Source organism: Haliaeetus albicilla, chromosome 11 (genome assembly GCF_947461875.1).
Source record: "Haliaeetus albicilla chromosome 11, bHalAlb1.1, whole genome shotgun sequence".
NCBI classification, from domain to species: domain Eukaryota; kingdom Metazoa; phylum Chordata; class Aves; order Accipitriformes; family Accipitridae; genus Haliaeetus; species Haliaeetus albicilla.
In genome coordinates this window covers 21032728-21055654 of record NC_091493.1, presented here as the reverse complement: position 1 = coordinate 21055654, position 22927 = coordinate 21032728, and the positions used below count along the sequence as shown (strand labels likewise).

The following is a 22927-nucleotide window of genomic DNA, read 5'->3' as shown; positions in this document are numbered from 1 at the left end:
ACATTGCTTACAAGAGGGGGAGGGAGCAGTTTGGAGAGGCTATCTTCCACAGCAAAGCCTATCTTTGTTGTGATGAATTTATACCCTCAAAACATTATGGATGTATGTTTTCCATGGAGCTTCAAGAAGAAGGAAGACAGGAGGTCTGAAAACAGCTCTAGGAAAAGCAGAATAGGTAGCTCTTGCTCCAAGCAAAAAGGTTGTATCTTGTTGCTGTGCTGTCTCAAAAAAAGAACAGTGCAATTTTCAGCACACCATTTAAAAAGCAGATCCATGGAATAAGAAGGTGCTCCTCTACAGAAAACTGTCAGATCACCAATCCTGATCTGACTTGGAAGAGCATTCTTTGAAGGCTGAGGAAGGAATGCTGCCCCTTTGCAAAGCCAGAATTTTTGTGACCTGATAAAGCTGTGGTGAGCTCCCAAGAGAGCCAAGCCTGCCCCAGCACATGTTGTGCCCTATGCAGAGAGAGAGTGACACGTTTCCAGTGACAGCCACATATGCAGAGAAACAGCTCTTCTGCTCAAATATAGCCTTTGGTTCAGGAGGGAGACTCTTCAATGCAAACAAATCCAGAAGTTGAGAGGAAGTGTTGAAAAGTCAAAGCTTTGTTCAGTAATCATAAAATATCTGTAGGGCCATTTAGATTAAATGAGAAGGCTGCTTCTGAGACTCCAGGCTATACACTCACTGCCTTTTCAGACCCTTCCATTCATTTTGTCTGCACTGCCTTGGACCAGGGCAAGCTTGTACTTAAACACAGCAAACTCTTCACCATAGGCATCACCAGATCCTACCTGCAACTCAATTGTTTGCATCACACTAACACCAATGAGTGACCTAATTCAGTGCTGATAACTGACACCAACATCTACAGTGGTTTCAAAGTCCTGCTCTGCACCGGGACTTACAAGCTTCACAGGTTCATGCTCCATCTAGCTGAGTGAAATGTTTATGACCATCTGGAAGTTAATCCTGCTTTACTGTCATGGACACCAAAGATTTCATAGCCCTGAGCACAGTGATTTCCCTGTACACGCAGTTCAAAATGTCCCTCTCACTACAGAGTATCCCTTTTTATGTCCCACAATGCTTCCATATAAACAGAGTGACCATGTCTTTAACATTATTTTTTTTCTCACCTACTCACCGACGACTTATTAGAAAATCAACTCAGCTAGGTAGGGAACAGATGGATCTGAGTTTGGTCACTCAAGAACACTGAAAACTCACAAGTACAGATGGCTGAAATACGATATCATTAAAACATAGTTTCACCAAAACCAAGCTTTTATTTTCTTTCTGAAAGACTTACATAGTGAGAGTGTAAAAACACAGATTCAATACCCAGAGATACCCAAGGTAATTCAAGAGAAAAACAATTCTTCTGTACTACAACATGGCCACAGTACATTTAAAGATAGGCCAGGTTTTCTCCTCCTCTCAGTATAAGCTCTGCCATTCTGTTGCTATATGGTCCACTCAGACAGTTCCCTGTACATTTCACAAACTCCAGCAAACAAAACCAACCCATAAGGCTCCTATTCATCACAGAGCTCTTCCAGCTTCACCTTTCAATATAGCCATCTCAGAAATAGTTGGCTGATGGAAGGTCTAGGGCATGGGCGAGGGCAGCTAGCTAAAATGTTCTCATTCTCAGCTGTGTCCCTCACCTACAGTGCGACCTTCCTCTCCTCATGCCACAGTTTCCCTGTCTATAACACAACTCCTCTCTGAAGCACTAAAATTAGACATCAGCACTGTCATTAAGCCCCAAATTCCCTCTTAAGACTGTACCCCTGCATTTCCCCTAGGTGGCTGCATGCCACAACCACATTTTCCCAGACTGAAACTGTGCTCAGCCCCCCACTAAGTAATAAAATAGATGAGGCAGACATGAAGTGACCACTTCACAGGGTACTCTGAAACATGCCTGTCTCATCAACGTATCCCTTGACTCCAGGAACAGAATTTAGCCATTCATGAAAGTAAATCAGTGCTCCCCCAGATACTTTTCTCATGCTAACATAGCAGGTTAGTTAGATGAAAGGAGGACAAGCAACTGTTTCCCCGGGCTTCCAATAGAATAAAAGTAATTATCACCTAGACAAAAGGATCACATTCCAATTAACTCCACTGGCAGTTAGGGTGACTACAGAACACACAGAGCAACAGAAACTCAAATTCACAGCCTTGGCATCTTCATCAAAGGCAACAAGGAGAACAAACCTTTAAGAAGGGGGGAAGAAAGTCAAGCAGCCTTCTCTGTTGCTCCTCTGGGATAAGAAATTGAGCCACCTGCTCATACTCTACAAATTGTCTGCCTAGAGTCTCCCACTGGAGGGTATGGCTCTGGGGTGGCTTGTCCTTGCTGTGTGCAGGCTGTCCTGGCACTTCTGCTTTGTCTCCATCATCAGGGCTTTGCTCTTGCTGTTCTGTTTTGCCAGGTGAATCCTCCCACTGCCACGTGAGTTCAGCTGCTTTGTCCATGCTAAAATGAGACCTGAAGTTAAAGATACTGTGTGATTTACAGTTAGCATCATCTCTTACCAGTCAACTGTCCCATGAAACTAGACACTGACAGTTTTAACTACTGGAGCTGGGGAGTTTAGAAGTATGGAAATGCTGGCAGCCACTGACTCTTTTCCAATCCTGATGGCAAAGCACTCTGCTCCTGGACAAGAGCATTACCACCCTGCAATCATATGAACAAGCTCTCTCCCATGAGACACGTGTACATGTCCTACACAACTCATCTGGGCTTTGGCAGGACAAACTGGTAAACCATGCAGGAAATCTGGATTCCAGCTCCAGCTTTGCCACTGAGCCAGATCCTCTCCCTATACTTCAGCCACCCCAATTGTAAAACAAGTCATAACTATTACCATTATCAGATCTGCAACAGAAGAGCACTACCCATGAGCCAGATTACACATTTCACTGAGTATGGATGCTAAACTAAGCTGCACATTTCTGATGCATTCCTCACCTAGAGTGAGGTTGAAGCACTGGCTAGAAAAGGAGCTGTGTGGAAAAGCCAAGGATTCCCCACATGGGTGTGCTGGCCCAAACCCGCAGCAACATTCAGCGCAGATGTACAGCTCTGTACAAGAGATAGGTATTTTTACTACAACATTACCTGTTTTGCTGATCCTGTAAACTGAAATGGATATGCCTCAATGAAGAAGCAAAGTGATTCTAGCAGCCTTATTTCCATCAAATTGAACTTACAATGGGTCCATCTTGCACTATAGGTAGAGGAATCCTTCTGGTATCTTCATCTCAACTCCAAGTCCTCTCATCTACTTTACAGCCCTGTTTTCATCCATAGTCTTCTGGGAGGTCACTGACACAGCTTTGAATCCACAGCAACCCTACTCCTTTGCCATAGCCTTCTGTGAGCTCACCCTGCTACCCAGAGCCTACATAATGACAATGCTTACACCAATGGAAATCAGGCTTCTCCAGTTTCCATTAAAATCAGCCAAATGCTTATTGGTGTCTAGGATATCGTCTGACTACTCAAAATATGACACATAAATTATCATAGTGTGGGTAGGCAGCTGGGGAGTTGTCACCAAGATGAACGTAGCTCATTACTTTACTTACCAAATATATTGTCTTTTAAGACCCTAGAAGAATCTTTAACATATCATTACACCCCCTCAAAGAAAATCACCAATGTACCTCCATTTCTAGGCAACAGGTTCCTTCTCTACAGTGTCTCTTTGATTGCAATTCTAGCTTGTCAATAAAAATGCCAAAAAGCAAACATAACTAAAAAACTGAGTTAGATGTGCACTACCAATACATACACCCCTTAAAATAATTTTTTTTAAAAAGACTATTATGAGACTAGTTTAGCAATTAGGAGCCAACACTACTACTAGATTTGGGATTCTCTTCCTTCACCATCCATCAGTTACACAGCTTGCTTACTGCTTGCATCCTACCCCCTCCAAGCCAGACGAACCAGTTTCACTTCCACACTCACGCAGTAGCTCCATACTGCAGAGATGAAGAGGGTGACATTATCTTGTCACTGTGCACCACATCACCTGCAGCAAGGTGATGGTCCCAGCAGATACCTATGCTTGGATCTAAATGCTGATCCTTCACACTACAGCAGAGGGTAACTTATTCTACCACAGCCCATACTCTGTCCTTTGCTAGGAGATAGAAGGCTACAAAATTTTGACCAGTCTCCAAGGATGTCAATCTGGAACTTCCTACATCAACAACAACATTTTGTGTTTCACTGCTGTTGTTTCCCTTAATTATCTGTGCTAAGACAACACAGCCCTCTGAGCAGAAGAAGTGTTATCACTGTCTGCACAGAGTAAACAGGAAGACTCTGTTCCTCATGACTGTGTGGGAGGTACATTTGTCATATGTTATACTTAACCCTAGTATGGGATTTTGGCCCACTTGAGTCATTGTGAAGCTGTACAGTGTGTTGAGAAAGCCTGGGTACTGTTCTAGGGGCTTCAGTGAGCATAGTTCAGAGTTACTTTTTCAGTGAGGCTGCTTTTGCATCCCAAATGGCACCATTCTCTTCCTAAGGGAAATCTCTCACCTTGGAAGCTACTCTGCTAAACCTAAATCAATGCTAAGTAACAAGTAACTCACTCTGCCTTTTCTTGTGTCTACAGTTTCATTCGGACTTCTAAATCTTTTGTGTTTTCTGTTCCTCTTGGAGGATAATTATTCTTCTAGACCAATCACAATATCACAGGGTCCATTGGTATTAAGGATAGCTTAGGTATTTTGAAAAGATCTTGTATGTTGGCTGTCTTCTACATCCCACAATTTGTCCTTATCCTCAGTGTAAATTAATGGCTTATTTCAGTTTTAGTAAGTTATAAATATCACAATGATACAAAAAGTAAAGTCTAAATAATTAAGATTTTAAAAGACATGAAAGTGAAAATATATCAAATAAACTTGATGCTATCATTCAGAAAGTAGTGTCAGGTAACAGAGAGGAAGTGGAACTTATTCATGTATTTTCCCTTTTGTTCTAAATTAAGCTTGTGTGAAACCACACTGCATTGCAGCTACGCCTTTTCAGACTGGTAAGACAAAAGGGAAGAAAGGCCTGACCAAAGATGGCAGAAGCACGGGCAGAATGCTGATACTAGAACTTTACTGGCTGAACAAGCATGATTTTTTAAATGACATCTTAATTATATTTATCTGGGGTTAACTCCCCCAGCAGTCCAAAGAATGATCCTGTACAGCTACAAAATCCCAATTTGTACCAAGATCAAGAAGTTTACTTATACATTTAAAATCATTTATTATCAGAGAAGGGTCTCACGGCAAGATGGGTGACCAAAACACAATCAAGTCTCATGCCAAATTTCATAGTTTGGTCCACTTTTTATGGTAAGTATCTGCAAAAAATATCAGATATTTGGGTGTACATGGAAATCTTTAATCTCCAAAAGTACATGAAAGCAAAATGAGGACTACAATTTGCCTTCTTGTTTACTCCAACTGTCCAGATGACAAGAGGCATCTTAGACTCAATATCAGACACCTAGTACTAGGACTAACTGCTTTAACTATCCCTTCTCCTAATAGCCTTTTCTTGACTATTAAAACCCAGGATTCTGGTGACTATCAGAGACACATGGCTTACAGCACTCCAAAAATCCACTGTGTGATACCTCTTCATATGCCTTTGCTTTCCTGGGCAGCCAAGATAAATCTGTTCATTAAACAGTCATGCCAGTCAATCATTTTAAATGCTAAAAACAGGGATTCCACTACCTCCCCAGGAAAGTTGTCTGATGCCATAACAACCCCAAGCAGTAGAAAGCATTGCTTATTTCCTTCATGAACCACCTTATCTCACAAATTATAGTTCTCTCCCAATTCAATCACAAACTCCCCCTTTGTGGCTCACACCACTCTGTGCTCACAGGAAATGACAGTACCTCAGAATGAACACTGTGCCAGATGCTGTCCATCTACTACTCCCTTACCTCTGTCCCTCCTAATCACCTTGGTTCTTCCTCCCTGAGCTCCCTCTGCCTTTCCTAAATTATCTACACCTATCAGTTCTATGTCTAATGATCATACTTGACATATTACATGAGGCAAACCTAAAAACACCACCAAGAAGATTTATAATTTGATGTCACTCTATTTATTGCAGAACAATACGAGGACTGCAACGAATTAAAACAAGTTGCAAAATTCAATATCCTACCCATCCTTGCCAGGTCCATTTAATTGTAAATTCTAAGGGGAAGGTATTCTTTCTTCCTAAGTTCTGGCACAGCAATTTATACAACATGAGCCTAACCTGGCTGGTGTCTTGAAATGCAAATAGCTGACAAAATACAAATAACAGAGGGGTTTTAAAACACTTGTCAGCTTAGAGAAGGTTGAATACTGTTCAAAGAACAAGTCCCATTTCAGTAGGGCACAGCCCCTATTTTTTCAGCAATAGAAATACAGTTTCAGCTTGTTTCAAGAAGGTGTGACACTCTTACTACTAAAGGAGTTGCACTCATTTACGCTCAGACTTCATTTGTCCAAGCATATTTTTACTTTTTGAGTACATCTAAGTTGGACAAAGCATTTCTGCAGTGCAACCTCACAAATCATTATTTCAAACACTTAACTGCATTCCTCTTTATTTTTGTTTGAAGAGCATCTCCATGCAATCCAAAAGTAGCTATAAAACTGACTTAGGCTCTCCCTCATGTATCCACTCTTCTTTTTTTTTTTTTCTGTTTTAAAAAGTAGCTTCTAAATATCTAATTGGGAACTGTTTCTTTGACTTGTGTATACCCCTACTGCAGCCAAGAGAGAAGCAGAGATTTGGGGTGCACTTGCTTTTGAGATTTGGTGAAGTAATGCCCCCATCTCAAGAGCAAACAGAATGCTTCTGGTGATTCACAGACAATATAGTTGCAACAAACTCGAAGGAACAAGACCAGGGCAATCCTGATCATCTCAACACAACAGCTCATTAGATAAGGATATGCATTTAAACCAAATCCAACAAGTCTCCACTAGCAGCAGCAACAGATATTCCCCTTACATCTGCAATCCTATTACCACCCCTAGATTAAAGGATACAAGCAAACCACTGATCCTTTTTCCTCCTTGTACTGCAGTTTAGGGTCAACTTTGACTGAAACCTTTTCTGTTTGAAAATGATCCTACTACAACAAACCAGTTGCAGATAATACAGCAGTTTCCTTCAACAGTTAAGAGTCTGTTCCTTTTTCTTTCACAACAGATCTCTTTACATACCTGGGCTCCTAGATTTGGCAGCTCCTGTTGCAGTCAATAACCACATCCAGAGAAGGGACCATTACTGCTTCTGTCCTCCTAGGCATTTTGGTGCATGCAGCAGCTCCCACTCTGCTCTTTAAACTTTCCACTATTAATCACCTGATTAGCTGCTGCACTTATTTCCTGAGGAAAGCAGAAGTGAAGAGCAAATGAACCACATGCTTGGGGCCCACCAAGCTCCCAAAGCAACTTAGAACAATTCAGCTTATGCACAAACCTGGCAGGCATTGCATGCTTCTCCCTGGGTCAAGAGTAACCAGATATTTCTCCCCATACCATATTCACAAAGAAGGGGGGGGGTGTTCTTTTTGTTTTTAAATTTAAGGTTTACTGAACTACTACAGAATACATCACTACAAAGCTCATGCTCTCTGTGCAACCTGTGCCCAAAAGACAGGCAACAGTTGGAGTCCTTCCTCAAATGCAGTTTCCTTAAAATAAATACATCTGAATGCTGAGGTGAAGGGTAAGTCCTTGACCTCTCTACTAAAACAGTCAAGGCAGCTACTCAGATCAAGAGGCAAACAAGCACTGTAAGCTCACTCACAAAATAAAGCCTAGATTAGCTATGGGGTTGGTGGAAGACTACTTCTCAGTTGTCTAGTTGCTTTTTTGTTCTCCCTAATAACACACCTGAAAGGCTTTATAATTGGTTTTTAAGGGGAGGTGGAGTTTAAACTCCACAGGAAATTCAAGTGTTTCCTAAACTGCTTCTCTGCGAGAATTGTATGGTGACCTTGAGAATCAGTGGGAATCATGGCCTTACAGTGACTGAAACCTGAGGGGATTCTACCTAGCTGGTTAAAGCCATCCGTTTTCTGTTAACATCCACTTCATTCAAATGCCTGAAAAAGTATTCAGGAGAAAAACTAATTTCCTCTTCCAGCTAAGCTAGGGCAGTATCCGCACTGGAGGCTGCTCATGTTTCTGAAAGTAGAAGCAGCAAGTCTTAAAAAGGACTGATTTCACTGTTCGATAGGGTTAAGTAATAAGACAGGACAGCAATTGCCTATATACCGCAGGGACCTCAATACAGCAATGCTTCTGGCACAGAGCAGTCCCAGAGGATTGTTCTCGTCCCTTACTGTGGAAGTGTATTTATTGAAAGAAAGATCAACAATAGAGGCAGCAGCAAAATCATGGGTTTAGTTCACCCCCTTACAGATTATACCAGGAATTAAGGAGCTCTGTAGCTTTGCTGCAAAGAGAAATATACTGAGGAAAATCCTGAAGAAAATACTGCACTCTAATCTGTACAGACAGTAGCCTTAAGTTGATCAGGTTTCGGAAAGCATTAGCTAAACTAAGTATCTACAGGGTGTTTTCCAAGCAGATGCAAGTTCACACTGAGCTACCCACACCCAGGGTAGCTCCAGTGAATGTCACATTTGGCCACTTTAGTGAGCTCCACTGAGACACGCACAGGTCTGGCTGAGCTCAGTGCTGCACCAACATGGCTGCGAGGCCCCTGGGCAGCTCTGAGCACAGGCTGAGCAAGCTCACACAGCCTGCAAAAGGCTGTGCCTACACATCCGCTACTTTTCTGCTTTAGGCCGTTTACATATTGGACAATACTTTCCCAGCTGGAATCTAGCCAACATTGTTTTCCCTTTCCTAACTCAGAAACAAGCCTAAATGTGCTCCATTTCCACCCTTTTAGTGTCAGTTTAAAATCACAAAACAGAACAACATTTGCAGTAGCCCTTCCATGCTGTTTCATCAGAGAGGTTTATTTCCCAGGAGCCTTCCCTATCCAGTGGTGCCCCCCTCACTAGATGCTGTCAGGACTCAAGCAGCCACACAGTCATTAGTAGATTTCTAATCCACACGGCAGAGGAAGCACCATTTCTCTTTTTCATTCTACACTAACTGCTGATGGGGCTGAAAGTCCAGAGTTTCAACATGCCCTCCTGCTTCACTGAAGCAAAACAGCTGTAACCAAATTATCTGCAGTAAAAATAACTCCAAGGGGTAAAGAGAAGCTAATAGCTAATGTAGTAGGAGACAGTGCCACAACTCTCTTTGTCAGTTTGGGCTCTTTATATTAATGACCCCTTGCACTGTGCCTCCACCTACAAAAATGGAAAGAAAAATCCTTCTTTTCTGCGTCCTTTTTCCCCAATCTCATAGGGAAAAAAAAAAAAGCATGTTTCCCATATACTTGCATTTGCATCTCTGTACAGGGCACCTAATTCAAAGGAATCCTCATCTTGATTTAAGGTTTCTGGAAAGGGCACTAATAACCTCCTGGACCCAGGAGCTAGTTCTACCAACACTGACTGGAAAGTGCCATCTGATAGGGGCAGCACTCTTAAGTAGATCATGCAAAGCCCAGTGGAGATAAGATGTCCTGCCTGAGAGGACATACAGCAGGCTTCCTGAGGCAAGGATCTGGTCCACCTGTCTCACAGCATCAAATAATGTCCCCTATGTTGATTCTTATTATACTTCTCTTCTCTTTGCCACTCCAACCTGCAGACACAAGTGGAAAAACCCTGTTTCATGCCTTTACGTTAATACCACCCACATGGAGGTATCTTAGTGGTCCAGAACAGCTAGAAGCACAGCATTTCTCCAGCTTGAGGCTGGAGGTCAGCTACTGCAGGTTTCTCCAGAAACCCAACTTGCAGTACGTTTCAGTTGCATTAGATTCACCAAATTGGGCTGACTGATTACACCAAGAGCAAACATGTCCTCTGGCAATTGCTGTTCAGTTCCCATTGCCCAAGGGGCTGATAGTTCAGCCCAACTTGCAAACCCAAATGGGATGGAGCTTTGCCGAAAAGCCTGTATTTCTCCCTTCAGCAAGTTTCTGTCCTTGGAGACATAAAAAATAAAATGCAGCTGATTTTGCTGAGACAATACATTTTTCTGCTGCACATTCATAACTTTCAATTTAGAAAAAAAGCCAATTAAATGCATGTCCCTTTCAACACTGCAGTGTCCAGAAGTTGAGTTAGCTGCAGGTTTTTTTCCACTCTTCACCTTTCCTGCTAAAATCCAGCTATCTTTTTTTTTCTTGACAAAAAGAATGTTGATTAAAAAATGTTCATCAAATCATTTTTCATTTATTTAACGTCATAAAGGGAAGCGGCTGTGTTTCATTTTCCTCCCCTCTTTTCAATGGTAGAACAGAAGCTGACAGTGACACTGCAGAGAAGGGCAAGGCAAAAATTTAAACCATCTGCTTAAACATCATTTTCACTCATCGTTTTTCTCAGCAAACCTTGAAATCTGCAATAAAGGAGGCGCTCAGCTCCTTCAGCAAATCTTCCCAGAGAAGTGAAAGCAGTGAGCTACAAAGCGAAAAGCCGCAGGACTGTGAGCTTGAGCAGCTCAGCTCCTCTCCCTCTGGCACACACACAGGGGAGGCCTGGAGCGGCAGGGAAGGCCACCCTACCTCTTTGGCTGGGTTTTCCTGGGAAGGCAGAGCTCCTGGGAGGTGGGAAGGAAAAGCCAGCTTCTGCTGGTGCTGCCAGGCAGCCACAAACTGGGCCAAGGCCCTCGAGAGGCAGCCTTACCACCCAGGCCTGCAGCCCCCAGGCCGCACCACCACCATGTCTGAGGAAAACAAGGCAGCATGTGCTGATGCATGGCCACACTATGCAGACTGTAAAGTAACTTGCATATTTTTATACCTGCACAGATAACTAAATTTCAGCTTTAAATTAAATGGAGCTCATGCTGGTGAAACCACGACACTGGTAGCTGGTAAAGACGTACATCATATCTGCGAGGCAACGTTTCCTAAGCACACTTAGTCTGGGTCTGGAGGTCTGGTAACACCACTGACTACTTTGGCACCATGACTGCTGGGCTGTAAAAAGACAGGGCAGTTTGCAGTGTTCGTGCTGGAGTCAAGGTCCTAACTTGTCTCAGGAAAGGGATACCATTTCCTTCCCCTGGCATTTCTGCCAGAGCAAGGCCAGGCAGTCTGCAACCAGCCCTCTGTGCCTTCCGACATCCAGCCTGTACCTTGGCACTGGTAAGGTTTGATCAGTAGTAGCAGTGTTACGTGATAAGGACAATTGGTCACATGAAATTCTGCTATTTCAAAACATTTCATTGGAAACTGGAACAAATTCCCTCCATCAACAATAATCTGTAAATCAAAATGGGATTTCTTCCAATGCTTTTGTTACTTAAACAGGAGTGAACCAAAGTATATCTAATAGCCTGCATCTTAGAGGTCAGACTGGAGCAGTGGTTTTCAGGCTTTTCCAGTCTGTGCAGTCCTGAAGTAGTTTCCTATGAACCCTTACACTTGCTGTGTAAGTCTGCTGCTTGACACCACCCCCCCTTTGCTCATCTTTTTTGGCTCCTTTAAAAGTAGTCACGGGGGGGTGGGGCAGTCACTGGACTATATAATCACAGAAATATCCTAAATAATTTTAAACTACTTTTTTTTAAAATTCTGTGCTTAACTAAATGCCACCAAAATTATTCCAGAGTCAGTAAAACAATATCAACTTTTAAAAACACAAGAAAAAAGAAGGCACATTTAAAAATTGGTTTGTAACAAAAGTGAAAACATTCTTGTTTGAAACTGTCAGACCCAAACATCTTGATCAAATGAACAGAATCTTTTTTTTTTTCCCCAGAAGAAAAAAGTATCAAATATGAAAGTTCCTCTGGGAAGCTGCTATTTTGATTAAATGCCACCTACTGACTAGCAAAATGTTGTTGAGGAAAATTTTTAAGGCAGCTTGACTGAACACATGATCTCCACACTAGAAGGCATGTTAGTCTAATGAGATTGAGGAAGTTGAAAGGCTAATGCAAAATATAATGGCATACCATTTCTCCCCCCTCCTGTACCTCAGATTAACTTTCTACTACAGGATACACAGGAATTCATTGTTTTCATGATCAACTCAAAAGTTGTCAAATGAAAGGATTATGATACAGAAGTTCTGCAGGAAAATTTTTACAAATACTTACAAAATAGAAAGGTAGACTTTAACACATAGCGCTTATCAGAAAATACCACTCTCAGACACAGCCTTAGACAAAAAGCACAAGATATAATTACATAAACACATATTGACCAAGACCTATTTTCTTGGAAGATTTACTCTTTTCACTCTCTGCAAAAGAAGGACCAAAACTTCTGCAGAAAACACCACTTTCTTAAGTGTCAGAAATTGGTCCCAGTTCCTGTTTAACATCCCTCTTTTACTCTCTGCAAGGGTGTTGTGTAGCTTGCACAGGCTACAGCAACTCTCATCAGCATCTTAGAGGAAACAGGGAGCTTTAAGTTCAGCCTAAACAAATTAAGCAAAATCCTTGCAACACAAGTATGAGAGCAGACGTTTTTCCATCTTTGATGTGCCTCATACTAACTACTATTATTTTTTCTTTTGCAGCTCCCAAGTCTATTTATAAACTCCTGCTCCTGTGACCTTGCTCTTCTGTAAGCTGCTGTGGTAGGTTGACCCTGGCTGGGCACCAGGTGCCCACCAAAGCCGCTCTATCACTCGCCCTCCTCAGCTGGACAGGAGAGAGAAAATATAAGAAAAGTCTCGTGGGTCAAGATAAGGACAGTTTAATAAAGTGAAAGCAAAGGTCGTGCGCGAAAGCAAAGAAAAACAAATTATATTATTCTCTACTTCCCATCAGCAGGCGATGTCTGGCCACTTCCTGGGAAGCAGGGCTTCAGTACGCGTAGTGGTTACTCCGGAAGATGAAAATGGTCCCCCTTCCATCTCCCTTTACTTAGCTTTTATAGCTGAGCTGACATCATATGGTATGGAATATCTGTTTGTTAGTTTAGGTCAGCTGTCCTGGCTACATCCCCTGCCAAGATCTTGCCCAGCCCCAGCCTGCCGTTGAGGGGGGTGAAAATGTTGAACGCACAGCCTTGATGCTGTGCCAGCACTGCTCAGCAGTAGCCGAAACACTGGTGTGTTATCAACACCTTTCTAGCTACCAATGCAGAGCACAGCATTACTAGGGCTGCTATAGGGAGAATTAACTCCATCTCAGCCAGACCCAATACAGCTGCACTACCAGAGAGACTCTGAATGTACCCAGGAAGGCTCCTTTCCCACAGTGTTAACTACTCAGGTACCTTCAAATAGCTAATAAGCATGCTTAATGAGCTGTAACACCCTATTCATGGATAAGCCTGGCTTTTCCACAAATATTCTTCTAGCTCTCTGAACTTGACTCATGTATCTTCCCCTCTAATTCCATATTTACAGAACTAATTACTCCAATTCCATTTTGTTGCTAGCTCTTGCCATGGCATACAAAATTCTGGACAGAAGGAATGGGCTCAAACTGATGAAAGCTTTAGTTTTGCTACCTGTTATACTCTAGTTTAAAAAACAATTTTTGAATCTGAGTAGCTTCCCTGGGGACTGTAGTTTCCTTTTTTCCTAGGAAAGGACTGCTTTTAGAGTGTTCAGATGACTGTTCTAGGCTGATAAATAATAAGAAAAATCTCCTTAACCTCTACTTAAATTTATAGCAAGATTCTACATTAGTGTTTTCTTTTGTGCTAGGAACTTGACCTGTAAGGATATACAAAATTGCTGCTGCTGCTCAGCAGAGAGGTAATGAAATTAAACCCTGGCACTAAACACGTAGAAATACTTTGTTAAAAAAGCAAAGTAGAGCAAAAAGAAACTAGTCATTGGGTGCATGATCATTTGTGAGCTCAGTGTATTCAGCAGAACTTGAAAGCACAGCTTTCACATTTGAAGCAGAGGCTGCTACCACATGGAGTAAAGGAGGAACTAGTAAAAGAATGCAGTAGTTACCTTGCAGAGAGGCTCACCACGAGAAGGAAGTGCAACAGGCTCCTCAGCGGCTGTGTGTCAGATCGGAGTCCCTTTTGCTGTGATACCTTTCCAGGGCTGGAGAGCAGTGGCTCAGAGCTGACAAATCGGCAAATTCCTTCTGCAAGGCTGTGTGTTAGGATGCCAGTTCCGACACAGGGTCTCTAGGTCTGCCTCTGCCTGGAAGAATTGTCTCTCTGTAGGCAGAGAAATGTGAATGGCAGGCTTCGCATGGAGGTCTAAGACGGCTTATTCAGTAACAAGAGTTGTTAAGCTGTCTGAAAACCAGACACCAGTCATGAGGTGAAACTTAAATAATTGTTTTGTATCTCAGTGCACTGGTCACTACACTTTGCTTAGAGGAATGTGCAGGTGTCTAACTTGAAGGAAGCAGAAGTTTACCTTGTAAAAGTTTGGGACCAACATACATTCAGAATGCAATCTGCAAGGTTTGTCCCCTTCATGCCAACTATGTAGCAACAAACTAGTACCAGACCCTGTGTTCAGATCATTGGCAGAATTACCAGTGAAAAAAAATTGGTCAAAGTCGGTTCCGTGGCTTGTGTTTTATTTTGCACAACTGAAGAAGTAGCTCAGAGATTGGATCCATCTTAAAATCCATCCTAAATGCACAGATGACAAGTGTATGACTATACTTAATGTAGACATGCCAGGCTCTATTGGTATTTTTGTTTCTATTTAAGTTCTTATCCTCTTTCACTTCCATTCAACTTTTATTTTCTATTTTTATTTCATACTTTTTTCTCCAGTGAGATGAGAATAAAGATGAAAAATTCAAACAGCCTGCCTTTGCCCAATACAGGCATTCCTGCCAGAGATATTCAGAACTCTTCCTTTCCCACACACCTATTTTGTCCATACAGACCATAAATACGAAACTATACTTTACAGCCTTGTAGCTTCTGCCCGAGCTCCAGACATTATCTGGTTTGTGGGTCTCGGCAGTAACATGGGCAGCCTTAATTCTGAGCATCTTTTGTGTTGGCACCTTCCTCTCTGAGCGTCACCAGGTGGCAGTACGACAGAAGGGCTTTCAAGGTCTGCTGTTAACATGAGACAGCAGAAATCATATATAGCCGCAGGTACACAATTCATGTTATAATTGCAGCTTCCATTTCTTTTCCTCAGTCCATCTTAAATAATGAGACAGGAGAGTATCACAGCACAAAATATAACGACTTACTTTCCTGTTTTTTTTTTCACTTTCGGCAGTCTGAGCATTTATAGGATTATGTTTTCATACTCCCACCAGCCTCTGGAATGGACAGGTTTCAGTTGGGCACCCAACAGAGAAGCCACTTGGAAAACAGTGGTCTACTTTGACCGTCTCACTCTAGGGCACAGATTATAAAAGTGTCTGCATGTAGCAGAGCAGATAAAAGATTGTGAATGAAAAATGGACTTTTGGGGGGAAGCAAATTACTTGTAAACTGGGTCAGCTTTGGCAAAGGAAAAAGAATAAGGGTTATTTAATAGAAGGCAGTTTTTTCAATACTTTCAAAATTAAACTAGTTGATGTTCTGTTTTGAAAAGGCATTTTTCATTTAAACATTGAACAAAAGTATTAGTAAGGCTAGATAAAGCATAACATAAACCAGAATATCTCAAGACAAATGTTATTTGTGGGGAGTTAATAATTTTTAGAGGGTTATTTCATTGTTTTTAAACAAAAAAATTCCTATTCATACAACTTCAATGAACAGTTCAGTTTTGTCTCTGTAAATCTAGTAATATAAAGCTTTTCAGTACATGGTTTTTTCCCAAGCTATAAATTCCCTGCAGGAACACAAGGTTAGGAACTGTCTTGCTAAGCATTTAGAACCATGTGGGTTTTTTGGTGCTACAAATTTCTGATTTTCAAATTAAGTATCTCTATGCAGACTCATTACATTGCAGCTGCTATGAGTGAACAACCTCCACAGAAGATCGTATCTGAGAAGACATCTGTATAAATACACAGTTGGATAGTCCAAGTAAGTCTGCTCCACATATTAATACTGGGGCAGGGAAAGGGAAGAAGTATTTGTCATCTTCCAGGAAACAAGTATCCTTGTAAACACGATGCTGACTACCAAAATTAAGACCACTTTGATTATGATTTTATCTGCTCTAAACTGAATGCTGATTTTAAAAGACTGTGATGCATAAGTTATTTTTTTTACCCCATGGAAATCCTGACATCATTATTTAAAAAACAAAAATGCTTTTCACATTTTTGTGTTACATTTTGATGCAAAAATATTTACAGGAAGAAATTTTCAGGTCACATTTTTACTTAATAAGTAATATTACATATATTAAACCCTTTTTATTGGGCATTTTTCTTCCATACATCGTGAAAAGTTTATCAGAGAGGTCAGTATTACAATCTCCATTTTGCAGGCTGGAAACAGTGACATTAAGAATTGGAAGGACATACCCAGGGGCACATTGCTAGCCAGTGGCAGAGCCACAGATATTACCTGGGCCTCCAAAACCAAGTCCAGAAGTCATTAATAATTACAACTCTATTTTAATTTCATTATTTTCTCCCTGTCTGCTTAAAATTATTTGAAACAGAAGAAAAATGGGTCAGTGTTAAAATAACAGCACATTTGAAATTTTTAGCTCCCTTCATTTTTCACCTAGCCTCCAGTTTTCACCCTAATTTCATTTTGAATCAGATCTGCCTAAATGACTTATTTTTCCCTGAGACAGCAGGAGGAGGTATGTTCCTGAGGATGCCAGCGTCAGTCCCCAGCGTCTAAAATATGCATGCACTGCTCTTTGGTTCCTGCCACTAAAAGAAAAAAAAAAAAAAAAAAAATCCATTCCGCAGAGATAGCATTTAAGTTTTAAATAATGCATTTCTTTATCTCCTCTGACTCAAGGACCTCATTTCTTCTAGGCCCATAGATGACAGATAGGATAAGTGATTGCCCAGGTTACCGTGTTTTAATGTGGCTGATTCATGAGGTCCTGCAGCTCCTGACTAAAGGATATATTGCTGCCACTGTTCTCAAAGGTGCAGGGAAGGTCTGGTGTGTAGAGGAACAGATGAACAAGGGAAAAATCAGTAATCCCTCCAGGCTTTCACAACCCACCTGTCCCAGGAATGTCAGAGAAACTCAAACGGACAAATTTTGTTGGGAGATCTCAGTGAGAGCAGACTGATGTCAAGATACAACTGGAGGCATAACTGTGTAGATAATGCAGTCAGAATCAGAGACCTGGGCAGGACAGCACAGTTAACTGGGACTTGGTCATGTAGCTTCCTTTGAAGTTTGAGGCTCTATGCTTTGCTTACATAATGCAAAATCCAAATAACGTGAACTACTCCAATAAATTCTGATCCAGCAGGTCAGTTAACCATGTATTTTGATGTGAAGCATGTGAGTAGTCTCTCATAGTTTTAAGTTAAGCCTTTAAATGTTTTTCTGTACTGCAATCAGGAAATCAGGTTCAGGGAAAATCAGAATTCATTTCATAGAGAATTTCTGAGAGAAGAATCATCCATTTGAAAAAGGCAATGATGAAGGGAAGACCTTCAGCTGCCATTTCCCTGATTTGAAAGGTTTGACTGCAGTAGCAGCCCTGTTAGACCCATAATGATCTGAAAGTTATAGTGAGGCAAGGGTTGGAGAGAAAAGTAGCATTTTGTTAGACCAACAGCTATAGCAGCAGAAAACAGGCTTTTGGACAGACTCACAAAAATGTTGGATGGAAGGGACCTCTGGAGGTTACTTAGGCCAGCCTTCTGTTTGGAGCAAAGCTAGCACCAAAACCAGGCTAATCTAGCAATCTTGAAAACCTTTGAAGACCGAGGTCTCACCTGCTCTGTGGGTATCTGCCTCAGTGCTGCACCACCCTCCTGGTGAAAAAGTTTTTCCTAGGCTCCAATCTGAGTTTCTAAGCTGAAACTTGGGAGCATTGCTTTTTGTTTTAGCATCTGCCACTACCAAGAAGTATTTGGTTTCATAGACTTTGAAACTGTCCCCCCATTAGCCTCTTTGCCAGATTAAGCAAGTCTGTCTCCCTCAAGCCTTCATTGTAGGTGATGCACCCTAGTCTTCAACCATCTGAGTAGCCCTTGTTCAGATTTCAAGCCAAGTACCACTTGGGAACAATTTGTTTGTACGTACCTTAATTATGTTACTCAGTATATTATCTGGCTATGAGACACAAGTTACAGTGTCATTGCCATTCTGTTTCAGATTGGAAAATATCTACTAGACCTTGTATGGAGCAGAAAAAAATAATTCAAAATCTCTGATCTGCCCTGGGGTGTCTTCAGTAGATTTTGCAAAGATAAAAAGATTTCTGTCTGCCTCATTAATAAAGCTATCATCTAGGCACAAATTTAAGGTAGGCACCGGTTGTCCATACAACCAGTATCCATTCTGTATGTAATTTATCTCCTTACCCTGTGAAAGGCAAATGAGATGCAAGACTTGGAGCCACCCTATTTCAGTAAGCCTATGTTTGCCTTCATTACTGAAGAAAACTTTGCTTGCAGACATGTTTAGAAATACCGCAATAGCAAGAGAATTTCTGGTATTTAAGGGGGCATATAATCTCCATTCCTGATGTTGCTCTTGGTGTAATAAGGATGATACCACGAAGACTAGTACTGAAGAAAAAATATACAAAATTAAATAAGAACTAGGAACATGCTTTGTCCCATTGCTTATAAAGTTTAGAGAAGTCTAGAATCTTTGAATTTATAAGAGATATGTTGTTTTTAAGAAAGCTTTTACAGTCATAATCTAAGTCTTGCCCGCCTCCAATGTATGAAGGTGCATCACAAAAAGAAGTTGGAAATTTTTATCAGATCATTCAGAATTGTCTAGCCATTTTTTTTCACCTCTTGCACTGCCTAATAACTTCTTGGAAGTCAGAAATTTCTGTTAAAAGGTTTTGCTTCTCAGTATAGGGCACACCCTCAACATGGTCAGAGACCACTATTTATGACAAAACCAGAAAGGGCACTTCAACATCTCTGATCTTTGTCAAGTATAAACAAAAAAGGGGGAAGAAAACACTAAGTCAAGCTTTCTTTATCTGCTATGAACAATAGCATACAATTCTCAAAGTGCTTTTGCAGGTCACTTAAGTAAAATACCTATTCTTCCTACTCACAGGGCACTCTTCTGAATAAAGTCAAATGATTTTCAGGTATTTGCTACAATAGTAGGAGAGATCTTTCAGGGATATAGGTACACTTTGTGCATGTTCATCACTGCAGAGGAGAAAAAAAATAAAAGCCATCTTTGGCTGCCAGCAGTATCACTGCTTGGCAAGTTTCTTGCCCCACTGAAGTCTACGATAGCTGTGTTATAGCCTTCTCTCAAGCTGTAGCTGCTGTCTAGAAATTCACTCTTACATCCTGAAATGAAAGCTTAATTACTCCTGACCTATTTGTGGAACGTGACTAGATGGGAAGGAACAGTGACTGTAAAAGAATTACAAAGAAACCCAGAAATAGCCTAGTTTCACTCTGTAAAACATTCAAAATAATTTTTGCTTACAGTCTCCACCTTATCGCTCATTCCTGAATGTAATTCCATGAGATCATAGTTCTGTCCTCTCTTAGGAGTCTTGATGTGTTTGGCATATTCACTGCCTCCTCCAGGAAGCATTACCCCAGGAAGCCCAAGATGCCATTAGGCTTATGCATTTTCTTAATTTTCAGCCAAACCTAAAGAAATTGCTCCATTTCTTATCTTTTGGCCTTAGATAATCCCTGAACTAAAACTTCTCCTGAACTATTAATTTTTCTCAAAAATACTTTTGAGCATCCACTTGTTTCAGAGCTGCTCTAGAACACCTGCACAGCCTTCTCCATACTGCAACATCAGCTTACCTGGTACTAGAGAGGCCATCTCAAAAGGACAATAGGGGAATTCTCTCTTCATGGTCCGAATATTTCTTGCTCTGTCTCCTAAGACTGCCAGTAAAACCACTGGTTACTGGAAGCTGAAAGACCAGTGGCCCTTTTCACCTGGAAAACCAGATGGCATCATCATCAAGAGGTTTGAACTGGTGATCACTTAGCCTGGAAGCAAGGGTCATATCAAACTGAAATTCCTTCTGGTCATTAGATACTTGAAAAGTTGTCAATATATGCCAAATCTTCTTCAGCAGAATTCTCACAGTTCCTGTGTACATAATTATTCTAGCTTGCCTTGCAGAGGCAATGCTGCTGCAGTTATTGATCTCGAAATGCACATCATGGTCCTTCTTGTTTCTTTGGACCCTTTTTCCATATGAGAACAGATTGTAACCAAAGTTGCAATCTAAATAAACTGAATCTGGATTTCAATGGTGCCAAAGCCCAGGGTGATTAGATCTTGGGCTTTGATCCAGATGCATCTTGCTGATGAGTAAAGAAAATACATCAATCAGCTAGTTACAACAAGTCCTTGGCATGCATATGGAAGCAGAAGATGAGGAGGAGGAAAAAAGGATATGCCGTGTAATAATTGGTAGGTGACAGCATGCTATGTGCGCAGCCTGGGGAAAGAGAGATCCATTCAACTCCCCCACAGAGATTCAGCAACTTCACTAGCCCACGCACTCTTCCATCTCAAGCACCCAACATGTTTCATAGCCTCCAGCCATCAGCCTTGGCGCCAACAGATGAATCATATCTTCTGTGAGTGTCCCTGCTGCAGTAACTTATTATCATCCTTTGCATTTGGATAGCACTTGCCAATCCCAGGTCCCAAAACACTGCATGGAGTTGGATGGGATCTGGGACTGAATATCCTGCTTGTAGCCATGGGAATCAGTTGGCATTAAGGCTGGAGGCCATGCCTCCCCACTCTCCTTAAATTTTCTAATCCCTAGGCCATATGACCTTCCTTCATTATGTGTGCTTAGCCATCAATGGTAAACACTTGTGATACACAGAAGAGTTTTTCTACATTCCGAACAGGCAGCAGATAATTAATGACCACATTTATTTTTAGATTCTTATACAAGACAGATAGTAGCACTTCTCTAGTACTTGGTTAGTCAGCTGATTTCTATTTTCTAACCTTGTAGATGCTTAGTGGTCCATGATAGACTGCCATTCTGGATTTGGACAAGCAGAGAGAGATAACCATGAGAGCAGTAGTTTCCAACAACTGGTACACACCTTGACATTGGTATCTCAAGCCATCAGGAATGCTCCTCTTGCCTTAGGTCACTCAGTCATAAAAGTCTTATTGCCTACAGCCCAGCAGCTTCCTAAGTCTCTCTGAGAAGCCTGCTAAATTAGGCCACCTTAGCCTAGCTCTGGAATGGGATGACCAGCCATGGCCATTTGCTCCCTAAAGGAAAGGGAGGGACAGCACAACAGTGTAGGGCATAGTCCCCACAGTACCTGAGTGAGATAAGGAAGAAAGACTTAGAAACAATGGTCAAGTTTAATCAGGAGTCCATATCATCAAACACATTCATGATGATGAAGCAGGTCTAGGGTCAAGTGAGGAAAACCACACGCAGCTCAGTCATAATTAGGTTGGATGAAAGTTACCACTATCAGACACAATCTAGCAATTGTTAGGTAGATCCACAGCAACAAGGGAGGTACAAGGTCAAGCTGAGAAAACAGTCCACAGATCACAATCAAGACCCATACATCAGTACAGCTGAGCTAGAGATCAATATTCCTACAAGACAGCTCAGGCTGGAAATAAAGGCCCAAGCCTGGGCTTAAGTGGAGCTCCTGGGCCTATGGGCAGAGGGTGTGGGTGGTGGCCATGTGAGGCTATTCGGGGCTGTTAAGGCTATTAATGCACTTCAGGGCCACAATATAAGTTTCTATAGTCTTTGCAGAGTGTGCTTAGGTGCAAGAATGACTCTGCTGCTTGCTCTGATTCCACTACAACTCCTTCTGCACCTCTATGCAAGAATTTTTCTGGTATCATTATCCTAGGTATTCATAGCAAGGACACAGATGAATCGTGTTCTGAAGCAGCAGGCAGACATTACTCAGAATTGCTGGTGCAAGGATTCAGTCTGAGGCTCAGCACACAACTTCAGGTACTCTCAAACTGGGGAGCCTACCCACATGCCTTTTCTGTCTAAATTCTCTTATCAGGGTATTTTCAAACTCCCCTCGAGGATACCTTTGCTAGGTGAGAGGGGACAACTGGTGTCACAGAACTGTATCTCTGTTTTACTCAGTTCTATCACCCCTGTACTTACTAGCTTTAATTTAGCAATGAAATATGGGGCTAATATATCCCCGGTTGGACTGGGCTAAACTAGGATCCCTTTTTTCTACTATGTGACTGCATATTCAGGGGGAGATCTGACGCAAATACGGCAGAAGTAAAACTTTCACAGATTATTCCTTCTTTCTTCACATCTTTACAATCCTTCGAGCAAAATTACTGCACTGAAATAATTGTCCCTAGATGAACTACCAGATGAACTTCAGTATACTTCAATTATGTACTCTTCAGATTGCAATTACTGTCCTCCACAAGCAATTGAAGTCATCCATACCATTGCCATTTGGAAGCAACATCTGAGTCAGACAAAACCTGATGTAGGGAGAATAAGTTAAATCAGCCATTATGCAACTGTCGTGGTTTAACCCCAGCCAGCAACTAAGCATCATGCAGCCGCTCACTCACTCCCCCCCCACCCAGTGGGATGGGGGAGAAAATCGGGAAAAGAAGTAAAACTCATGGGTTGAGGTAAGAACAGTTTAATAGAACAGAAAAGAAGAAACTAATAATGATAATGATAACACTAATAAAATGACAACAGTAGTAATAAAAGGATTGGAATGTACAAATGATGCGCAGTGCAATTGCTCACCACCCGCCGACCGA

At 41.6% G+C, this 22927-nt stretch overlaps 1 protein-coding gene across 1 annotated transcript in view; it reads right to left on the bottom strand.

Annotated features, from left to right (window-relative positions):
• The window catches only part of WDFY4 (WDFY family member 4), a 149186-nt gene extending 141732 nt beyond the window's left edge, over nucleotides 1-7454 (bottom strand). Inside the window, exons 1-2 of the mRNA XM_069796554.1 lie at nucleotides 7273-7454; nucleotides 2230-2503 (exon numbers count right to left, since the gene is read on the bottom strand). Of these exons, the coding sequence (XP_069652655.1) occupies nucleotides 2230-2490 (261 nt within the window). The 5' untranslated portion in view covers nucleotides 2491-2503; nucleotides 7273-7454. The remainder of the gene's footprint in view (nucleotides 1-2229; nucleotides 2504-7272) is intronic.
• Between the last annotated feature and the right edge of the window lie 15473 nt (nucleotides 7455-22927).